The 23149-nt window shown below is 41.2% G+C and overlaps 1 protein-coding gene across 2 annotated transcripts in view; it reads right to left on the reverse strand.

Annotated features, from left to right (window-relative positions):
* Positions 1-23149, reverse strand: part of LOC145721651 (uncharacterized) — a 156370-nt gene that overhangs the window by 41456 nt on the left and 91765 nt on the right. Inside the window, exon 3 of one of the 2 annotated variants that reach the window (XM_081820659.1) lies at positions 20702-20828. In XM_081820659.1, the coding sequence (XP_081676785.1) occupies positions 20781-20828 (48 nt within the window). In that variant the 3' untranslated portion in view covers positions 20702-20780. Of the gene's footprint in view, positions 1-20520; positions 20829-23149 lie in introns of those variants that run through there. The other variant, XM_081820663.1, reaches the window with a different exon arrangement.

A 23149-nucleotide genomic window follows, 5' to 3' on the forward strand; every position in this document is an offset into this window, starting at 1 on the left:
GGGTGGCTCAGTTGGTTAAGCGACTGCCTTCGGCTCAGGTCATGATCCTGGAGTCCCGGGATCGAGTCCCGCATCGGGCTCCCTGCTCGGCAGGGAGTCTGCTTCTCCCTCTGACCCTCCTCCCTCTCATGCTCTCTGTCTCTCATTCTCTCTCTCTCAAATAAATAAATAAAATCTTTAAAAAAAAAAAAAAAGAATTCATCAGATAGGACCTGGAATGGTTCAGCAAATTCAATCTGTGTGCATGGAGTGCCAGGGCCATGGGGAACGGATCAGTCCCAAAGATAGATATAAAAGCTGCAATGGGAGGAAGATAGTTCGAGAGAAGAAGACTCTAGAAGTTCATATTGACAGAGGCATGAAGGATGGCCAGAGGATAACATTCCATGGTGAAGGAGACCAAGAACCAGGACTGGAACCAGGAGATTTTTTTTTTTTTTTTAAGATTTTATTTATTTATTTGACAGAGAGAGAGACAGTGAGAGAGGGAACACAAGCAGGGGTGGGTGGGAGAGGGAGAAGCAGGCTTCCCGCTGAGCAGGGAGCCCGATGCGGGGCTCGATCCCAGGACCCTGGGATCATGACCTGAGCTGAAGGCAGACGCTTAACGGCTGAGCCATCCAGGCACCCCTGGAACCAGGAGATATTATCATTGCTTTAGATCAGAAGGACCACGCTGTTTTTACTCAGTGAGGAGAAGACCTTTTCATGTGTATGGACATACAGCTGGTTGAAGCACTGTGCGGCTTTCAAAAGCCAATATCTACTCTTGACAACTGAACCATCGTCATCACCTCTCACCCAGGTCAAATTGTCAAGCATGGAGATATCAAGTGTGTGCTAAATGAAGGCATGCCAACTTATCGTAGACCATATGAGAAGGGTCGCCTAATCATTGGATTTAAGGTAAACTTTCCTGAGAATGGCTTTCTCTCTCCTGATAAACTCTCTTTGCTGGAAAAACTCCTACCTGAGAGGAAGGAAGTAGAAGAGACTGATGAAATGGACCAGGTAGAACTGGTGGACTTTGATCCTACTCACATTCAGCTCCCAACTGAAAAGTCACATCCGGGAGAAAGTCATCCATGATTCTCCCAGACCAGGCACGATTCTTATGCTAAACAACCTCCTCAAAACATGTTTCTTTTCTTCAGTCTGCAATTACACATTTATTCATGGGACTATTTAATTTTTGTCTTTTCATGAGGCTGTGTTTTTTTGAGAACAGGAAACACTGTGTGTTTTTGATCGTTATTATATCTCCATCCTCCATGGCACATCACAAGGACTCAAGAAAGGTTTGCTGAATGAAGAAATACTCAAGGTATCTGGTTGACATATTAAAGACCAGATAAAAGATGCTAGTGTCTGTGGAATTAATCACTTACCCAAGGGGAAAATTAGACCCCCTCACTGAATAAAGTAAGAAAGAAAGATTAGAAAGTTAGATTGGGGGACCACTTTTTGCTTTGGCCACCAAATGGCACTTGAGGCCAAACTTGTGGTCTGCCCTTAATCACGGGCACCGATGAGCAGGTGATTCTGAGTAACCCATTTCTAAATAAACATCGCAAAAGATGCAAAGCAGGTGCTCTAAGGACCTTGCTGGGAAAAAGCATTCCTTTAAAAGTTAGGCTGAAATTTGGCCAAATGGTCTCTAGGCTCCAAAAACTCAACTGCAAACTGATTCTTAGTCAGTAGGGCCATTATACTCATTTCCTGTGGCTATGGTAACAAATTACCACAGAATGAGCAGCTTAATACAGCAGAAATGTCTTCTCTCACGGTTCAGGAAGTCAGAAGTGCACATTTAGTTTGTCTGACCTCGAATTAAGGTGTGAGCTGGGCCACACTCCCTGCAGAGGTGCTAGGATAGAATCCGCTCTTGCATCCTCCAGCTTCCAGTGCTTGCCAGCATTTCTTGACTTGCGGCCACATCGCTCCAACCTCCACCTCTGTTCACATTGCTCTCTCCTCCATGTGTCTCTCTCATCTTCCTCTTGTAAGGACGCCTGTGATGGCATGTAGGGCCCACCCAGAGAATCTAGGATAATCCCCCCCATCTCAAGAACCTCAACTTCATCACAGCTGCCAAGTCTTTGCCATATAAGACATTTACAGATTCTAGGGATTAGGATCTGATAGCTTTGGGGGGCAGTCTTCAGCCTCCTGTAGCTATCTTTTTCAATCCTAAAATGCACACACACACATTATAACTAATAACACATATTTACGAAAAATCTACATGCATGCAGAACAACTTGACTCATCAATGTATTTTACTGCTCCAAACTGGGTTTAGATCATTTGGTGGGAGGTGAAGTTGGTGCAGTACGGAAAATTCTAACGTGTCCCCATGATTTCCACACCCTGGTGTTATGCCCTAAGTAATCTCCTTCCCTTAAGTGTAGCTAGGGCCTGTAAACTTGCTTTCAGCTGGGAGAATATGGAAAAGATGATGGGCTGTCACTCTGTTCATTAGACTACCTTATGTGCCAAAGGTGATGGGTTGTTACTGGATGTTATTACTCTATCTTATTAGCAAAGTGGAGAGAAAGACAATTTTCTGGTGTCTTTGAAGAAACAAATTGGCATGCTGGTGGGGGGCACATGGCAAGGAACTGCAGGTGCCCTCCAGGAGGTGAGGGCCTCAGTCCTCCAACTGTAATAAGCTGAATTCTGCCAACAGTCAGTGATTTTGGAAGAGATCCTGAATTTCAGATGAGCTCACAGTCCCAGCCAACACCTTAATATCAGCCTGGGGAGACCCTGAGCGGAGGACCCACTGAAGTTGTGTCTAGACTCCTGATTCACAGAAACTGTGAGATAATATGTATGTGTTGTTGAAGCCACCACCTTTGTGGTAATGAGTCATGTAGTAATAGAAAGCTAATACACTTGATTTCAAGTACACCCAGATAGCAAAGTGCACTGGGGGAAAAATGCATGTGGCAAACATGAGGTCATTCAGAGCCAGCAAATGGATGTATAGTAACTGGAAATACACTGGGAGATGGATTTCGGGGAAATTTAGAAAGGGCAGAGTTTAAGCAGAATTCTTTTATTTGCAGAGAACTCCAACCCAAATCAATCAAAGGAAACACAGATAAAGCTAATAAAGATGAATGTGGGGGAGTTTACTGGCTCGCACATCTGCAAAGCCCAGGGTATCTGCCTTCAGGCACTGATGCTCTGGACTCTGTCCCTCTCTGTCTCTCAGTTCTCTCTCCTCAGCGTTGATCCTCCTCTGGCTTCCCAGGGGAACCCCAGGTGGTTGCTAGTAGGGCAAGCTTACATCCAGCTAGTTTAGCAACTCCTGTGGAAAGAGAGATTCTGTTCCTAATAATGCCAACAGGAGTCATTCAGTTCTTCTTCGCCGGCTCTGACTGGCCAGACCTAAGTCACATGTCCAAACTTCATAGCAGAAAAGGCTGGGGGAGGAGCCTCACCTAAGCCTAAAGGCTAATTGGGTGGGGTTCTCTTAGGAGAAGAAGAGGAACTGGATCCCGGGCAGGCAAGAATCTCAGGTGCCCATTCCCCAGCATGCAAGATGGCAGAAGTACAGGAATACCATCTCCAGCTCCACACTTGGAAAGAGGAGGGAAGAGGGCTTTTTAAGTTAAGAATCAAGTAGTAAATGGAAGTTTCCATGCAGAGTACACAGAGCAGAACTTGGAGAATGCACTGTAGGAAGAGATGTTTGGGGTTAAAATGGGTCGAGGTAATTGATCTGCTGAGTTTATAAACGAGGTAACCCCAGGGAAGGATTTCAGAAGCAGTGTGGTCTGATTAACACGGCAGATCCCTCTCTAGAGGAAGAATGTAAGATGTATGGAAAGGGACATGGTAAAAATGAACACTCCATTCTTTCCATCTATGGAGTACTCGTTATGTCGCAGGCGCCATGGTTTCTTCTACTTTACATTCATTATCAGATTTATTCCTCACCCACAGCCCTATGAAGTAGGTATTTTGACATTTGTGGAAATTCAGGCCCAGGAGGTTAAGGGATTTTTCCCCAAGGTCATTGATTTGGCAACTCGCAGAGCAAGGACTCAAGTCCAGGTGAGCATGTTCCCAAAGACACTAAGCTAAACCTCCTCTTTCTGAATTAGCCTTGACCTGAACAGGACAAGAGAACAGAGACATGCCCAATAAAATTTAACTCTCATTCTGTGAAAGACTATTTCAAAAGCTTTCTTTGTACGTTTAAGTGTTTTGTCCCAAGATTTAATTGACTAGGACTTCAGAGATAAGTCAAAAGGCCTTTACAAAAAGAAAGGTGGACCCAAATAAGCAGAGGAACTGCAGAGATACAGGGAGGATAAACAGCCAACAATGGGTTCTCAGATGCGCCATCATTGACAACTTTGGAAATGTCAACGGTAAACAATGAGACAGGAAGTTGGGGAGGGAAATGGCCAGGGAAAGTTCAGGCCTATATCCCTTCCACGCCCTCACTGCCCATTGTGACTGTCACTGAGTCAGCCCAGATGGGAGGAAAGCAGAGACCTCACTCACCCAGATGTCCAACCTCTCCATGGCCTGGAAGTAGAGGAGAATAGGGCTTGTGAGTGCAGCTCAGACACACCCAGGTACCAGGTGGTACCGCCTCTCCCACTGCCCATACACACCCAGAGATTTCAGTCAGGCTCTGGAGTAGAAAGAGTGCTGGCCAGGGACCTGGATTTTTGGGTGAGCCAGTTGGGCTATTAATTACTGTTAATTACCAGATGACTTTGTGTAAAGTACTTACTATCTCTGGGCTTTAGTTTCCCATGTGAAAATTTGGGGGTTGAATTAGATTAGCAATTGCACATTCAAATGTCAATGGAGACCAAACAGGTAATGAAAATGATGCAGCAGGCTGAGTATAAGGCAATAGGGAACACTGGGGACTGGAGATCCCACAGCTTGTCCAGAAAGGGCATCCCTGGTATCTCCAGATATATCAATTTCCCATAAGAAGCCAGAATTTGGGTCTTTATATAAAATCCCACAATCTTTAAATGTTGGCAACAAATCCAAACTCTTTAAAAACCCTATTCACGGGCGCCTGGGTGGCTCAGTTGGTTAAGCGACTGCCTTCGGCTCAGGTCATGATCCTGGAGTCCCGGGATCGAGTCCCACATCGGGCTCCCTGCTCAGCAGGGAGTCTGCTTCTCCCTCTGACCCTCCTCCCTCTCATGCTCTCTGTCTCTCATTCTCTCTCTCGCAAATAAAATCTTAAAAAAAAAAAATTTAAAAACCCTATTCAAGGCAAACTTAAGAAAGGCTGCAGGCCAGTTTGTCATCTTAAGTCTAAATGCAACCTACTCCATAAGGTACATAATAGTTCTGCGTGTGGCTATTTCGACTTAATTAAAACTGGACAAAAATGAAAAATTCAGTTCCTCAGTCCTACCAGCCACATTTCAAATGCTCAACAGCCACATGAATTAGTGGCTATCATATTGGATAATGCAGATATAGGACATGCCCAGCCACACAGAAAATTCTCTTGGATAGTCTTGGTCTAAATGATCTCTAAGACAACTTTGAGCTGCTAAAACTCCATATACAGACAAAATAAAATGAACTGTACTTTTTTTTTTAAGATTTTATTTATTTATTTGACAGAGAGAGAGACACAGTGAGAGAGGGAACACACGCATGGGAGTGGGAGAGGGAGAAGCAGGCTTCCCGCGGAGCAGGGAGTCTGACGCGGGGCTTGATCCCAGGACCCTGAGATCATGACCTGAGCCGAAGCAGACGTTTTAATGACAGAGCCACCCAGGAGCCCCCCCCCCTTTTTTTTTTGAGCAAGAGAGCGTGCATGCCTGCATGCGCAAGCGGGGGGAGGAGCAGACGGGAGGGAGAGGGCCAAGCAGACTCCTCACTGAGCAGGGAGCCTGATGCGGTGCTCAATCCCAACCCCGAGATCATGACCTGAGCTGAAATCAAGAGTCGGACACCCAACAAACTGAACCACCCAGGTGCCCCTGTACTTTATTAATTGATAGGAAACAAAGCTTCTGGAATTCACTGCATAATTCCAACACAAAAATTTTGGTGTACTCATTTTTTCTTCTCCTTGATGCATTTCCTCCAGTTGCATTTAAATTGGTTTAAAACGGATTTGTTAACAGGAACAACCTGATAGTTTCTAATCTGCTTCAACATGTGAAGTAAATTCTTCAGTTACTTAATTAATAGCAATTTGAAACCTAACCTTGTCTGAAAAGGAAGATGTGGGGTTGAGGAAGGGAAAAGCCCTATTTTCTGTTGCCTAAAACTTACCTCCTCCCCTGCTAGATAGTTTTCCTGCCACACAGAACTTTTAATCGCCTGTGCAAGACCCTACATTGTGGCCACTAGCAATGTTTTCGATCACAGGTCATTAAATTTTTCTATAAAGGACCAGATAGTAAACATTTTCAGCTTTGTGGATGACATAGTTTCTGTGGCAAGTGCGCATCTCTGCCGCATTATAGGAAAGCAGTCATCGACAGTGCATAAATATGCCCATGGGCTGTGTTCCAATAAAACATCACCTTTGGACGCCAACATCTAAATTTCATAAAATTTTCAAGCGTTATGAAATAGTCTTCCTTTGATTCCCCCCCACCCCCCATCCATTTAAACTAGAAACCAAACCAAACCAAACCCCTTTCTTAGCTTAGGACCATACCAGAACAGACAGCATGAGGGATCTGGCCCACAGGCTGGAGTTTGCTGACCCCTCACCAAGTTCTGCAAGCTCTCCGATGCAGAGATCGGTGGGTTTCGAGGCAGGGAGGGCTGTGCTCTGGCACATATATATGATTCACTGGGCATTTATCCAATGGAAGTTCTATACTTAGCTAATGCTGTTCAGGAATGGAGGGACAGACCACATAGGTTCTTTTTTGTTCTTTTTCTTATTTATAAATTGATCCTCATTATTCATGGATTCCATATTTGCAAATTCACCTACTTGCTAAAATTTACTTGCAAACCCGAAATCAAACATGTGCTGCATTTAAAGTCATTCTCAGACAGGGGCAGGGGGCAAAACATGGGAGTTGCCCCTTGAGCAAGGCCCCGGCTAAGGTCAACAAAGATGACACCCTGCCTTCTTATTTCAGTGCATGTGCCATAAACAAGTGTCCTCGTCATGGTCTTTTTAGCACAGTGTATTTAGCCTTTTTATGTTTTTTGCTGGTGACTCTGCTGTTTAAAATGGTCCCAAAGCATAGCCCCGAGATGCTGGTTAGTGTTCCTAAGAATAAGAAAACTGCGAGGTACCTTATGGAGAAAATTTGTGTGTTGGATAAGTTTCATTCAGGCATGAGTTACAGTTCTGTTGACCATGAGTTCAGTGTTAATGGATCCACAATATACAGCCAATAAAGTGCCTTGAAACAGAAACACAAGTAAACCAAGGTTATATATTAATTGGTTAATGAGAATGTTGTGACCAGAGATTCACAAGAACCTAACCCTGTATTTCCCTTAGGAGCTGGTTCAACATTTGCTAATTCAGTGCTCATGGCAACTTTATACAACAGAACTACCACAAAAAAATGGGAACGGACTGTCTATATTTTTACTGACATTAAAAAGAAGTTGCTGTGATATCCCATATGTCCTCTCTCCTTATAAATTGCCTTAAGGTTTACTGAGGAAGGTTGAAATTACTTTAAATGAAGTTTTTGGAGTATTTCATGATTTTAGATTTGCATGATTCCCCAGTTTCTCTTTCTCCAGATAAATGGGCTCTTGCCTGGTAAATGGCAGAGAAACCTATTTTCAATAAATTCTTCACTTGCAGATGATTTGAAAGCTCACAAACTGTGCTCCCACTAGTAAAACACCCCAGGACTAAAATCCCAGCAGGATTCTGTCGGAAACTTGGCAGGTGAACATTTTGCCATGTTGTAAATATTCAACACAGTTTTGTAGACTATCTGAATGATATTAAATATCAGTCATAATGAATAACCTCACCCTAAGTATTCATGGCTAAGTCACTAGGGTTTTACAGGCACCTTTATTATGGGTGTGATTTTCATTAGCAAACGTTGCATAAAAGGCACCGGCTTTGGCCTCTGGAAACACACATGTGAGGTGGTCTATCAGGGGAAGTGATTTGGAAAAGGAAGAGGATGTTGGGAGTTGATACAACTGAGAGGTGAGGTGTAGGCAGAGCCAAAAAAAAAAAAAAGTTTTAAATGCATTTAGAAGAATAGTAACAAGTAAGTTGATGTGTCTTACGGACACACAAACACATTCCTTTTTTGTTAATGACTAACTTCTCCTGACCTGATGGGATCACTGGCATTGACTGAGCTCTTCATCATGACCTTGGCTTCTTCCCCAAGCATTTCTAATTATAGATGACATTATGGTGCTTACTAGATGCCAGGCACTGTTCTAATAATCAACTTTAAATATATTAACCCATTTAATCCCCAAATAATCAAATGAGGTAGGCACGGTTACTGCCATCTTCATTTTAAGATGATAAAACGGAGACAGAGAGGGGCGCCTGGGTGGCTCAGTCGTTAAGCGTCTGCCTTCGGCTCAGGTCATGGTCCCAGGGTCCTGGGATCGAGCCCCGCATCGGGCTCCCTCCTCGGTGGGAAGACTGCTTCTCCCTCTCCCTCTCCCCCTGCTTGTGTTCCCTTTCTCGCTGTATCTCTCTCTGTCAAATAAATAAAATCTTAAAAAAAAAAAAAAAAAACGGAGACAGAGAGAGGTCATGTGACTTGGCCCGGGTCCCACCAACTAACTGGCAGGGCCGGGATTTAAACCTGGGAAGAGTTGATCCAGAGTCCTTTTTTCCCTGACCACTGCTGCTACACTGACTCTCCAGAAAGCACTGGATAATTGTGGAAGAAACCCAGCTCCTATACAAAAGGAATTTATACAGGGACTACTTCTGTTAGCAGCAATATGCAACTCATAACTCCTCTTTCTCTCTTTTCATTTATTTCCTCCCTCCCTCCCTCCTTCCCTCCCTCTCTTTCAGTTCTAATTTTCATGCGTGAAATTCCCATTTTTTGAGTGATTTAACCACCATCACAATCAAGATTGAACAGTTCTATCGCCTCAAAAAAATTCCTCCATGCCCCTGTGTAGTCAGCACTTGCCCACCCCCCCAACCCCCCAGCCAGAGACCAAGGGATTTCACTCAGGAATCCCTGACTCCCAGGGGATCCTTGTAGGGAATTCAAGAATGGAACTTGGCTAAGTGTAAAAATTACCTCTTTTAAAAATGTTTTCACTCACTTCTACTTAAAAATCAGCATTCCTTCAGTTATGAATATAAGTAACCAACTACAGAAATATTAGCAGGTCACTCAGTCTCAATAGAAATCCCAGATACTCTTCTATCACATTACCATGATTACCTATATCCCCAAATATTGTTCACACTCCTGACTAGCTTGAAATTATGGTACACCAGGTCTTGCTCTTCACTGCATTTATAAATAAGCACTTTTGTTATTATATCAGAATTTTTTTATATCACAAAATGTTTCTCTGTAAAGGGACTCAACTACCTGAATGATATTTTTCTTGTAAGATTTTATTTATTTATTTGACACAGAGAGAGAGCACAAGCAGGAGGAGCAGCAAAGGGAGAAGGAGAAGCAGACTCCGCACTGAGCAGGGAGCCCAACATGGGGCTCGATCCCAGAACCCTGGGATCACAACCTGAGCCGAAGGCAGATGCTTAACCGACTGAGCCACCCAGGTGCCCCATGAATGATATTTTGGCAGACAGAGTCACTGGTAACTTATTCTACCATCATCCCAACCAACATTTGCCCAGAGTGCAAGATAAAGAAATGAATACAATTCAGTCAATGCCCAGGCTGATGGAGGAATTATGCATCTCCCTTTCTTAGGCTGAGCCATGCTCCTTCACAGAAAAATGCCCCTGCTGCCTTCTCTCGAAGAGAACTGTCAAGCAGCACCACCCACCTCTTCTATGGGCTCTGCATGGACTGTAGAGACTCTCTCTCCCAGCATTCTGCAACCTGCCACAGGGCTCACAGAGATCATACACACCTCAGAAAGACAAACCGGCCATCTGTGAGCTCCAGATTGACTCCAAGAGGGAGACGTCAAGACACAACACCTAACTATAAAGATCAGGCAGGAGCTGAGAATTCACCTTCTCCAATTGTTTGCAATGGCTTTGTGATCTGGATTGTATTATTAACACCCATTATTTGTACTCTGGTCTGTCACCCCCGAATCAATGATTTCCTTCTTGATCTATTAATGTAAGAAACAAATTGATAGAAAAAGAAGGATGATAATAGGCAATTTTCCTCAGATATATAAACGGCTAATAAATAGAAGAAAAAATCCTCGACTTCACTGAAAATCAAGAATAAATATTAAACAAACGAGATGACAATATTTCTCTTACCAAAATGTCAGAAGCGGAATTATTTTTATAAGATAAATGAATTGATATAAGACATGTTGACTACCTTAAATCCTAACATGGAAATTCATATTTGGAATAAAACCCAGCTCTTTTGAATATCCAAAGATGGATTTGAAATTTGCTCAGGTGGACTGGGTTGATTTCTGAGGCTGATTTCAAGAGGCAAGGCTAAAAGAATGAACATGAGATTCAAAATCACAAACCAAATAAAAGCAATATAAAAAAAAAGTCATTGATGCTGTCGACTGTAACTTCACTGTTTGGTAATTAGAACCTGGCCACTGTGGCCAGACTGGGACTTCGAACAATAGGAAGGTGGCAGATGTGTTAGTGCTTCCCAAGATTCCCTTGTCTTGCTGTTTCCCGCAGTGTTATCATCCCTCTTCAGCAGTTAATTTCTCATTTATAGTATTTCCATAATCCTTTCTTAACAATTACCCAATGTATCAGTGTCGCTGTCGCCTCACGCTTCCTCAAGCACATCGTTTTCACTGCAAAAGCATATAGGTCAGCGAGGACGTCTAGTACATGTGAATTAATTCTGCTGTCCTTAGAATGTGGATGGAGTTAAATTTAACAGGAAACAGAAGCTAGAGAATTCGCGGCAAAGGTGAACTTGCTGCTCACCACGCTGAGCCCCACTCCCCTGAGGGGAAGCAGGACCTTGTCCCCCAAAACCCCGCGGGGGCACTCCTGTAGTCACTCTGTTCCCACAGCGCATCCCACTGGCCGCTGGGGGAAGTTCACCCCACGGGCACAATTTAAAAATTAAATACTGACTGCTGGTCTACCACCTAAATTTCGGGTCTAATTGATTTGGAATTCAAGAGCCATGGCCTCCTTTTGCCCCCACTTTTTATGAGGGCTTCTGCTGAAACACCAGTACTTTAAAAGAGGAGTAATAATAGTATTGTTTTGGTGATAGGTGAATTAATTACATGTCTCATTCCATTAAATCCACCCAATGCTGCTTATCCTTGGTACAAAGTAGAGACACAGTAACATTTATTTTATAAATGAACTGCAACAAGATAGGTATTATTATTGCCCTTATTTTTCAGAAGGCTCGGAGGCGTTACTTAGTAACTCACCAAAGGCTCTAAAGAAATTAAATACGTAGCAAAGAGTGGAAGCCCATCTAACCCCAGAGTTCAAGCTACTCTCTACACTGTACTCTTTTTTTTTTTTTAAGATTTTATTTATTTACTTGAGAGAGAGAGAGTGAGAGTGCATGAGCGGGGTAGGGACAAGGGAGAGTGACAAGCAGACTCCCCGCTGAGCAGGGAGCTCCATGTGGGGCTCCATGTGGGGCTTGATCCCAGAACCCTGGGATCACAGCTGAGCTGAAGGCAGATGCTTAACTGACTGAGCCACCCAGGTGCCCCTGTATTGCTCCTCTTATTCTTGAATGCTAAAATAAGCTTTCAGCATTACAAGAAAAGAAAAAGAGAAAAAAACAAAAACAAAAAAAACACCTGTCGCATGACAACTAGCTTCAAAGCCTACCATTACAGGTTAGGACTTTTTACGCCTGACAGTTGCTTAAGTTCCACAGAGAGCACGGGCTATTTCCTGAGCAGCTCATACAAAGGCAACTCCAAGGACATGCTAATCAAAATGGGGCATAAGCACATGATATCAATACCCATCAGAAGTTAAACAACAGAATGGGCCAAGTTTGGAGCCTCTGGAACATACTGGGATGTAACTTCGTCTTCCAATAAGGTGTGGTATTTGTGCAGGGCTCTATACATAAGGTATGGATTAGGCTCCGACGGGCTTATAATAAAGACTTTCATTATTGTGGCTCTAAAATAGGCTTTTAAAAACCTGTGTGTGTGTGTGTGTGTGTGTGTTGGGTAGAGGTTACTGGAGATTACATTCATCTGAGAGAGTTACCACAGGAGTTTCCAGAAGTGGGTGGAATTTATATCCCAGACTTGGATGAGAGAATTCTCCCACTCACATTAACAGCGACCCATTGGTAATAATGCTTACCTGGAACCCAGTGTCAGGAAGGGCTGTGAGACTGGTTCTGAGTTCTACAAAGAAAGCATGCTTTGCTGATTAATAATGTCTGCCCTGGCAAGGGACATGAGGGCGATCCATTTACTGCACCTTTAGTCATGACTAGAAGTTCATGGAACTGCCATATCTGTTCCTCACCACAGAGATACCTCAGAGCTGCCAACTAGGACTGAGAGAAAAGATCACAGTGCAGACCTGGGACATTTAAAGTAGAAAATAATTTGAGCTGTGAAAACACAAGGGTCTATGGGATTTATCCTCAGTTGTGAGAAGGTAAGTCCACAGATGCTCTTGGGGGTCAAGAGGACAGAGGGGTCACCTGGGTGAGAAATGGGAGCGGGGGAAAAGGCAAGCAATATGGCTGAGAACTTATATTCCATACTGGCCCAGGAGAGTTTGGCAGATTTGCTATTTCTTCAGGAATTACTATTTCTTGGGTTTCTTATTTTTCTTATTTCTTTTCTTCATCTCTTGAAAGTCTTTAGCAGAGTCTGCTTGGAAAATGTCAGCCTGCCTCATGTCTGCTGAGGGAAAATAAAGTTTTGGTTAAGGTTTGTCAGAATATAAATGGGAGGGAACTGCCCCCTGCTGGTAGATTTGGAAAATCCCTAGTATGTCCAAGATGCCCAAAAGTGTTCCAGGAAGCACTCCCAGCTCATGATTTTCCATGGCAGAAGTAGTGGTAGAAGAACCCTGGGAAACAATTGTACATTACATAATATATAATGTACAATTATACATATGATTTCCCTTTCTTGGCAATTCACAATATTTATTAGTATGTTAAGTCCCTAAGAAGTCCTGCAGTAAAGAAGTTCTAACTCCTTTTAATTCATCATTTCCTAAATTTATTTGAACATAGACGTGATTATTTTAAAATTAGCCTAACATTTTGGGAGACATGAATCTTAGGGGGATGGAAAGAATATAAGAGAATATAAGGTCATGTTTTCTTCCAATATGGAGATTTCCTTTCCAGAGCTTTTCCCTGATAAAGCCTAGAATAGCATTCTCTTGCATCTCCTTCAAGATTGGCAGGTAAATGGTAAAGGATAATTTCCTGTTGGAGATAAAATATTTACATATTTTAAGTCACAAGCTTTTGCTGAAGAAAAGCTAGTGGAGTATCAATACGCTCAAGTTTTTCAAGTATAACTATCCAGTAGAAATTCTAGAAATGATTGCACAGTTTATAGACAACTCTCCTGATACTACAGCTCTTTATAGTTAGTAGATGGGAAAACATGCTGTGGGCTCTGGAGCCATATTTCTGGGGTTTGACAACCAGCTCTACCTCTCACCAGCTGCGTAACCTTGGGCATGTTACATAACCTCTCTGTTCTCAATGTCTTTCCTCATCTCTGAACTGGAAATAACAGTCTGTCCTAGTTCTGTTGAAGATTAAATGAGTTAATACATGTAAAGTCTTAAAAGAATGCCTGGCAGTTGGCTAGTAATTTGCGTTTCTGAATTTGCACTACTCAAGTCAGAAGTAGGAAGCATCATTTACAAGGAAAATAATTTTTTTTCCCTTTAAAAATATTGTTCTTTCATTTTGGGCCATGAGACAATGAAGAAATTTGGGCTGACTATAAAGTATCAGGGTGATATTTTAGCTATTAACTTTTTTAAATTTGTATCTAAAAATTATCAGGGTGATATTTTAGCTATTAACTTTTTTTCATTTGGAAATCCTTGGAAATGTTTCCTCTTAGTGTTTTTTACAGTTGTGGTAAAACATACATAGGATAAAACTTGCCCTTCTAGCCATTTTTTTTTTAAAAGATTTTATTTATTTATTTGAGACAGAGAGAATGAGAGACAGAGAGCATGAGAGGGAGGAGGGTCAGAGGGAGAAGCAGACTCCCTACCGAGCAGGGAGCCCGATGCGGGACTCGATCCCGGGACTCCAGGATCATGACCTGAGCCGAAGGCAGTCGCTTAACCAACTGAGCCACCCAGGCGCCCGCCCTTCTAGCCATTTTTAAGTGTACAGTTCTGTGGCATTAAGTACGTTTATGTTGCTGGGCAATCATCACCACCATCCATCTCCAGAACATTTTCGTCATCACTAAATGACACTCTGTATCCTCTAAGCAGTGACTCCTCATTCCCCCTTCCCTCCAGCCCCCTGGCAACCATCATTTTGCCTCCTGTCTCTATGAATTTTACAACTCTAGCAATCTCATGTAAACGGAATCATACAATATTTGTCATATCGTGTCTGGTTTATTTCACTTAGCAGAAGCCTTCAAGGTTCTTCCATATTGTACCATGTGTCAGAATTTCATTCCTTTTTATTCCTGAATAATATTCCATTGTATGTATGTACTACATTTTGTTTACCAATTCACCAATGGATGTTTGGCTTGTTTCTACCAGTGGTTATTGTGAATAATGCTATCAACATTGGTGTACAAATATCTGTTCAAGAAGTCTCTGTTTACAATGCTTTTAGGTATACACCCAGGGGTAGAAATGCTGGATCATATGGTAATTCTAGTTTAATTTTTTGAGGAATCACCATACTGTTTTCCACAGGGGCTGCACCATTTTACATTTCCCCCGCCAATTTCTGACCAGCCTCACCAACACTTATTAGAAATACATACATATATATATACATATACACACTATCTATACTATCTATCTATCTATCTATCTATCTATCTATCTATCTATCTATCTATCTATACACTAGCCATCCTAATGGATGTGAAATGGTATCTTATTGTGGGATTTGATTTGAATTTTCCTAATAATCAGTGATGTTGAATTATTTAACATTTTTAAATGGTTTTGAAGCAGAATTCCATAGGAAGGGCACATATTTTAATCCCTAGCATTCATTTGACATTTAGATTTTCCTGTATTCATATACATCTTTGATGATTTTAGAGTTATTTCTTGCTTTGAAGGGAAAAAAAGAACTCGTGTCTGTTTTCTATTTATTTTATTATTATATTTTTCCTTAAATGTAATTTAACCAGACTGTTTTAGCCAAAGTCTAGAAGTTACACATTTTCCAGGGGCCTAGAAAGAGTATTCTAGAGCTAAAAAAACAAGCAAACTTACTGGCTTCTAAATATGAAAAGAAAACTACCCAATCTAAAGTAACAAATATTTAGGGGCGCCTGGGTGGCTCAGTCGTTAAGCGTCTGCCTTCAGCTCAGGTCATGGTCCCAGGGTCCTGGGATCGAGCCCCACATCCGGCTCCCTGCTCGGCGGGAAACCTCCTTCTCCCTCTCCCACTCCCCCTGCTTGTGTTCCCTCTCTCTCTCTGTGTCTCTCTCTGTCAAATAAATAAATAAAATCTTTAAAAAAAAATAAAGTAACAAATATTTAAATTAATATCTACAAAAATTAACATATTGTCAAACTTTGTTAGTTGGTAAATTGTAGTTTATATTAAATTACATTATATTTTAAAATAATTAAAAAAATTTTTTTTAATTCTATTTATTTGTCAAAGAGAGAGAGAGCACAAGCAGGGGGAGAGGCAGACAGAGGGAGAAGCAGACTCCTCACTGAGCAGGGAGCCTGATGCAGGACTCGATCTCAGGAGCCTGGGATCATGACCTGAGCCGAAGGCAGCCGCTTAACTGACTGAGCCACCCAGGCGTCCCTAAAATAATTTTAAGTTACATTTTTTACTTGGCATGAATCATCAAGGATACAGGATGAGTCTTGAAGAATTACAGCCAATAATAAATAAACTAAATGAGTTTTGTGAAATAAATAATTTCAAAATCAGAATTAAAAAGTCTTTAAAAAGGGAATAGAGCAAAAAATTTTCTTTAATGTGGGATACGTGTGTATTTTAATATGCTTCATATCGTATCTAAATGTAAAAATTACTAGGGCCGACAAATATCTTTAAATGTCCCTCACTGTAATAACTCAAATTAAAACAAATTAAACACATTAAAAACCTCTGCCCTTCAGGGCGCCCAGGTGGCTCAGTTGGTTAAGCATCTGCCTTCAGGTCAGGTCATGATCTCAGGGTCCCTGAGCCATAAATCAGGCTCCCTGCTCAGTGGGCTCCCTCTGCCCCCACCCCTGCTCATGCTCTCTTTCTCAAATAAATAAAATCTTTAATAATAATAATAATAAATAAAAACCTCTTCCCTTCAAAAGACAACATTGAGAAAAAGAGAAAATAAGCTAGACACTGGGAGAAAGTATTTGCAAAGCATACATTTGAGAAAGGACTTGCATCCTGAATATATAAAGAACTCTCAAAATTCAATAAGAAAACAAAACACCCAATTTTTAAAAAGTGCACAAAAGATTGAATCAGACAGTTCACTGAGAAGATATACAGATGACAAGTTAGGACATGAAAAGATATTTAGCATCAGTTGTTTTTAGGGAAATGCAAGTTAAAACCACAACGAGTTGCTAGTACACACCTATTAGAATGAATAAAATGGAAAAAGACTGGTCATACCAAGTACTGACAAGAATGTGAAGGAACTGAACTCTCTTTCAGTGCAGGTGGGGATGTAAAATTGTACAACCACTTTAGAAAGCAGTTTGGCAATTTCTCAAAAAGTTAAACATACACCTATCATACGATCCATTCCACTCCTCCTAGATATTTACCCAAGAGAAGTGAAAGCATATATCCACATAAAGATTTACACATGAATATTCATAGTAGCATTATTTGTAATAGTGAAAAACTAGAAACAACTCAAACGTCCACCAATGGTGAATAAATAAACAAATGGAGGTTATTCGTATAATGGAATTCAACTCAACAATAAAAAGGAATGGAACATCCATAATACTACAGCATGGATGAATCTCAAAATAATTATGCTGAGTGAAAGATGCCAGACAAAACAATTTGTAGTGTAGGATTTCATTTATATAAAACTGTAGGAAATGCAAACTAATATACAGTGATAGAAATAAGATCAGTGGCTGCCTGGGGCAAGAGAGGGCTACGTAGGGTAGGAAGGGGGGATTACAAAGGTGCATGAGGAGACTTTTGGGAATGATGGATGTTTTCATTAACTTGATCATGGTGACGGCTTCATGAGTATAAACATATGTCAAAATTTATCAAACTGTCCACTTTATTTTTTTATTTTTTTGGCTTCTCAGCTCTAAGCTGCTGCTTTATTTTATTGCCAAAACAGTGCTGAACATGCAATAGAAAATAAGACACAGTTCTCAGATGATCTTCTTTCTTAACTATATTTGAAAATAGTTTGTCAGTTTCAACATTCTCCCTTCCCTCTCTTTGCCTTTTGTTTGTTTGTTTTTGTCTGTTTCAAATTTTTATTTGAATTCTAGTTAGTTAGCATATAGTGTAACATTGGTTTCAGGAGAAAAATCTAGTGATTCATCACTTACATATAACACCCAGTGCTCATCACAAGTGTCCTCTTTAATCCCCATCCCCCATCTAGCCCATCCCCCCCAGCCCCCCTCCAGCAACCCTGTTTGTTTTCTATAGTGAAGAGTCTCCTATGGTTTCCCTCCCCCTCTCTCTTTTTTCCCCCTTCCCCCATGTTCATCTATTTTGTTTCTTAAATTCCACATACGAGTGCAATCATATGGTATCTGTCTTTATCTGATTTATTTTGCTTAGCATAATACACTCTAGTTCCATCCACGTCATTGCAAATGGCAAGATTTCATTCTTTTTGACAGCTGAGTAATATTCCATTTTTGTGTGTGTGTGTGTGTGTGTGTGTGTGTGTGTGTGTCTATACTTTTTTTTTGTTCTCTTGAGACATTAGTGACACACAGCTCTGTATAAGTTTAAGGTGTACAGCAGAGTGACTTGACATAAATATATTGTAAAAGTATTACCACAACAAATTTAGTTAACATCCCTCCCCTCATACAGTTACATTTTTTCTCAAATTTTGCACTTTATTTTTATTTATTTATTTTTTAAAGTAAACCCTACACTCAACCTGGGGCTCAAACTCATGACCCTGAGGTCAAGAGTTGCATGCTCTATTGACTAAGCCACCAAGCACCCCTGAAATTTTACACTTTGAGTACATGCAGTTTACTGCTGGTCAGTTATACCTTCAGGAAGCTATTAAGAAAAGCCCTTAGTTGTAACAATTAAACAATGCACAGGTATATAAAGAATCTCCTCTCATCTGACACCATTCATGAGATCATCTCCTTGAGGCCACCAACATGAATAGCCTGGGATGTGCATCCTTCCATACATTCTCTCTACTTATATAAACTTATGACCATGTGATAGGGTTTAAACATTTTGTAAAATGGGGAACCGAATAAAATGCTATTTTTATGGAATTTTTTTTTTAAAGATTTTATTTATTTATCCATGAGAGACAGAGAGAGAGAGAGAGAGAAGCAGAGGGAGAAGCAGGCTCCCAAGGAGCAGGGAGCCCGATGCGGGACTCGATCCCAGGACCCTGGGATCATGACCTGAGCCGAAGGCAGACGCTTAACCGTCTGAGCCACCTAGGCGCCTGATTTTTATGGAATTTTATAAGGGCTTTTAAAAATCTCTTGTTATGCATAAAAATTTCTAGGTGTTCTCATATTGAGGCTCATTTTGTATAGCCAACACACCTTAGATGCTTTACCAGATAAGGGGATATAAAACTACAAATAGAAGCATCTTGCTTTGCAGGAAATTACTAGATACAGGAGTCCATCTTCAATGAGGGAGGGATAAGACCAAATTCTTTTTATATCAAGAGCCTGTTTTCCACAAGATGTAATTTAATCTAGAAAAGGAAAACGATTTCGCGTTTTAAACTGTAATTAAATTTGCACTCCAAGTTAAACATTGCACAGAGATGTTAGATGTGAACATGTTCAATTGTAAACAGACCTTTCAAGATTGTTTTGGTTGCAAACTAGAAAACTGTACCTACTCCAGCGTTCTACCACAGGTCAGGATGACTTAAAGAAAACCCTTCAATTCAAAAAATTCAAAAAATGTTAAAATATATGCTTCCTGTGAAAAATACACAAGTATATAGGACAAAATTTTCTTCTCTCCTGCTCTGTCCCTCATTTCATCCTTTAGACAATAACCATCAACAATCTGCAGGTATCTTTCCAGACTACACAGTGCCCATGGGCATGCCTGTGTGTGTTTGCCCGCTTTTATTTTTGGTTTGTTCATTTGCTTTTTCTTTCGTTTTAAAAAATTATGATAAAATAGATAGGACATAAGTCTGCCATTTTCATCATTTTTAAGTGTGTAATTCACTGGCATCAATTACAGCCACAATGTTGTGCAACCATCACCACAATCTATCTCCAAAATTTTTCAGCACCCCAAACAGTAGCCATTAATCACTAAACCCCCCATTCCTCCCTCATCCCAGCTCCTGATAATTTCTACTTGCTCTATGAATTTGCCTATTCCAGATAATTCATACAAGTTGAATCGTACAATGTTTGTCCTTTTGTGTCACTTAGTGTAATGTTTTCAAGGTTCACCCATGTTGTAGCATGTATCAGAACTTCATTCCTCTTTATGGCTGAAGAATATTCCACTGAAGACCAAATTTTGCTTATCCATCCATTCATCTGTTGGTGGAACACTTGGGTTGTGTTCCTGTGCTTTCAACAAACGGGACCAAAATATACATAATTTCGGCAGGATTTCCCCTTTCACTTAACACATTTCATGGGCCACATTGTTCTATTGGATGGAAATGCCATCACTTATTTACTACTCTTCTATTAATAGATATATAAACTGCTCCCGTATTTTTGCTATTAAAGCAACGCTAGAGCGATTGCACTTGTACATACAGCATTTTGTATTCACACCAGTTTGTCTGGAAGATAAAGTTCTATTATCCGGCTAACGGAAATGTGCATTTAACATTTTGATACATACTGCCAAGTTAGCTTCCAAAAATACTGCCCCTACTGACAGGCTATCCTATCCTATCCTATCCTATCCTATCCTATCCTATCCTATCCTATCCTATCCTATCCTATTCTATCCTATCCTATCCTATCCTATCCTATCCTGTCCTATTCTATCCTGTCCTATCCTATCCTGTCCTGTCCTATCCTATCCTATCCTATCCTGTCCTATTCTATCCTGTCCTATCCTATTCTGTCCTGTCCTATCCTATCCTATCCTATCCTATCCTATCCTATCCTATCCTATCCTATCCCCATTTGACAAGTGAATGTACGCTCACACATGGACATATAGAAACCTACCTTCCTGTTCTAACCTATCAGAGTTCAGCATTTACAGAGAAGTTCACTTACCTTTACTAGTAAGTATTCTCTTGACCTCCTTTTGTTTTCACTGTAATAATCTTCGGATTTGGTTTGCCATGCACAGATGTCATCTTTTTCTTTCACACATTCTTTCTTCCGGATTTCTCATCAAAACCTGTAACACAGAAAAGAGAGGTTCCTTAATTTCTGTATGTACACAGGAAAAAATGAGAGATCTCAAATTGGTGACACTTGTAATTTATTTCCAATTTTCCTTTGGCTGACTACAGTTTAATCACAGTTTCAGAAATTTACCTAATGAGATTTAAAATAGAGCTATCTCAAAATACAAATGAAATCGAGGCTATTCTCAACAACTAGAGATCTGGTACTGATTTGGCCTCTTACATAATGCATTTCAATGAAGAGATGGTGTCGCTGTCTCTGGAGGGGAGATTCTGCAGGGCTAAAACTTATCTACAGTCAGTTGTAAAATCAGGGCTGTGAAAGTGGGAGAAATCGATAAAACCTCACCTCAGAATCCATGTTCCAGAATAACTGGAACCAGGATAGTGCTCCCCAATCTCATTTTTAATAGCTGTCAGTTGTGAAGAGAAGGAAATGCATGTCATGAATACTGATGAAATTTAGTGTGTGTGTTGCGTCATAAGATGCTCATTTAAAAGTATTTGTCATTTTCCCTATAAAAGAAAGGGAAACAGCTATTCCTCAGAAGCTGTCCTGGGGTCAGGAAGTACGCTTCTCCTTGTCAACTACGGGCCAAACTGTTTCACACACACCAGTGTGTGAAAACTGGACAAGATGAGGAAGCAGCCGGTGTGGCATTCACTGGTTTGCCATGTGGGTAAATAAAACTCAACTGTCTGACCAGCCCCACGGCACCTCCCCATTCCACCTGCCCCTCAGCTCACCCTGGGCAAGGACACAGGGGTGAAGTGGAATATGGCGGCAGGAAGCAGAAAGAACTAGGTACAATTTGTTCATCAGCACCTTGACCCCTGTCTCCTTACTGATGCCATCTGGCCCATCCATATGTTCTTTTTTTTTTTTTTTAAAGATTTTATTTATTTATTTGAGACAGAGAGAATGAGAGAGAGAGAGAGAGAGCGCATGAGAGGGGGGAGGGTCAGAGGGAGAAGCAGGCTCCCTGCCGAGCAGGGAGCCCGATGCGGGACTCGATCCAGGGACTCCAGGATCATGACCTGAGCCGAAGGCAGTCGCTTAACCAACTGAGCCACCCAGGCGCCCCATCCATATTTTCTAACAGGAGCTCCACCACCAAGACAGCATGTTATAGGTTGGGAGTTGCCTGCAGGCAATATTTTCAGTATCCTTCTAGGACAAAAATAGATTTGTTTCCCTTGCCAAAGGAGACATCTAGAAAAATGTTTCTATTGCTGCTGTCAAAGAGATTACTGCCTATGTTTTCTTCCAAGAATTTTATGGTTTCAGGTCTCACATTTAGCCTTTAGTCTGTTTTATTGTTGTGTCTGGTGGAATGTGGTCCAGTTTCATTCTTTTGCATGTAGCTGCCTATTTTCCCAACACCATTCATTGGAGAGATGGTCTTTTTCCTACTGGAAAGATTCTTGCCTCCTCTGTCATAGATCAATTGACCATATAATCATGGGTTTATTTCTGGGCTCTCTATTCTGTTCCGTAGATCTATATACCTACTTTTGTGCCAGTATCATACTGTTTTGATGACTAGAGCTTTGTAGTATATCTTGACATATGGGATTGCGATAGCTCCCATTTTGTTGTTCTTTTTCAAGATTGCTCTAAAAGCCTCATTTTAACTTAATCACCTCTTCAATGGCTTTATCTCCAAATATAGTGACATTCTGAAATATTAGGGGGTCAGAGCTTCACCATATGAATTGTAGAACACAATTTAGCCCAGACCACCCACTAAGTAGCTACTTCTGGTGCCAAAACAATGCAAACCCAGGTACACGAAAAGTGAGAAAGCTGCTACATGCCATCAACTTTCAGTGTCACTCAAAAGATTTAAAACCCTCTAGTATTTGAATTCAGGCATCTAAGGGTCTACTACAGGTTTTACATTTAAAAAAATAAAGGAGGGAAAAGTCATGATGCAACAAACTTCGGTCACGATGGTCTAAACCAGGGGTCAGAAAATGATTGCCTGTGAGTTAAATCCAGCCTGCTGCCTGTTTCTGCAAGCACAGTTTTTTTGGCACACAGCCACATCTAGTCATTTAAAGACTGTCTATGTTGTTCTGGAGCTAGGGTTGCAAGGTTGAAGAGCTGCGCCAGAGACACAAGGCCGAAAGTATTTACTACCTGGCCCTTCACAGAGAGAGCTTGCTAACTCCTGCTTTAAACTACGTTGAAAAGAGCCGAGATGCCCTTCAACAGACGAATGGATAAAGAAGATGTGGTCCATATGTACAATGGAATATTACTCAGCCATCAGAAAAGATGAATACCCAACTTTTACATCAACACGGA

This window comes from Leptonychotes weddellii, chromosome 1 (assembly GCF_054177405.1).
Source record: "Leptonychotes weddellii isolate Sample4059 chromosome 1, ASM5417740v2, whole genome shotgun sequence".
Taxonomy (NCBI): Eukaryota; Metazoa; Chordata; class Mammalia; order Carnivora; family Phocidae; genus Leptonychotes; species Leptonychotes weddellii.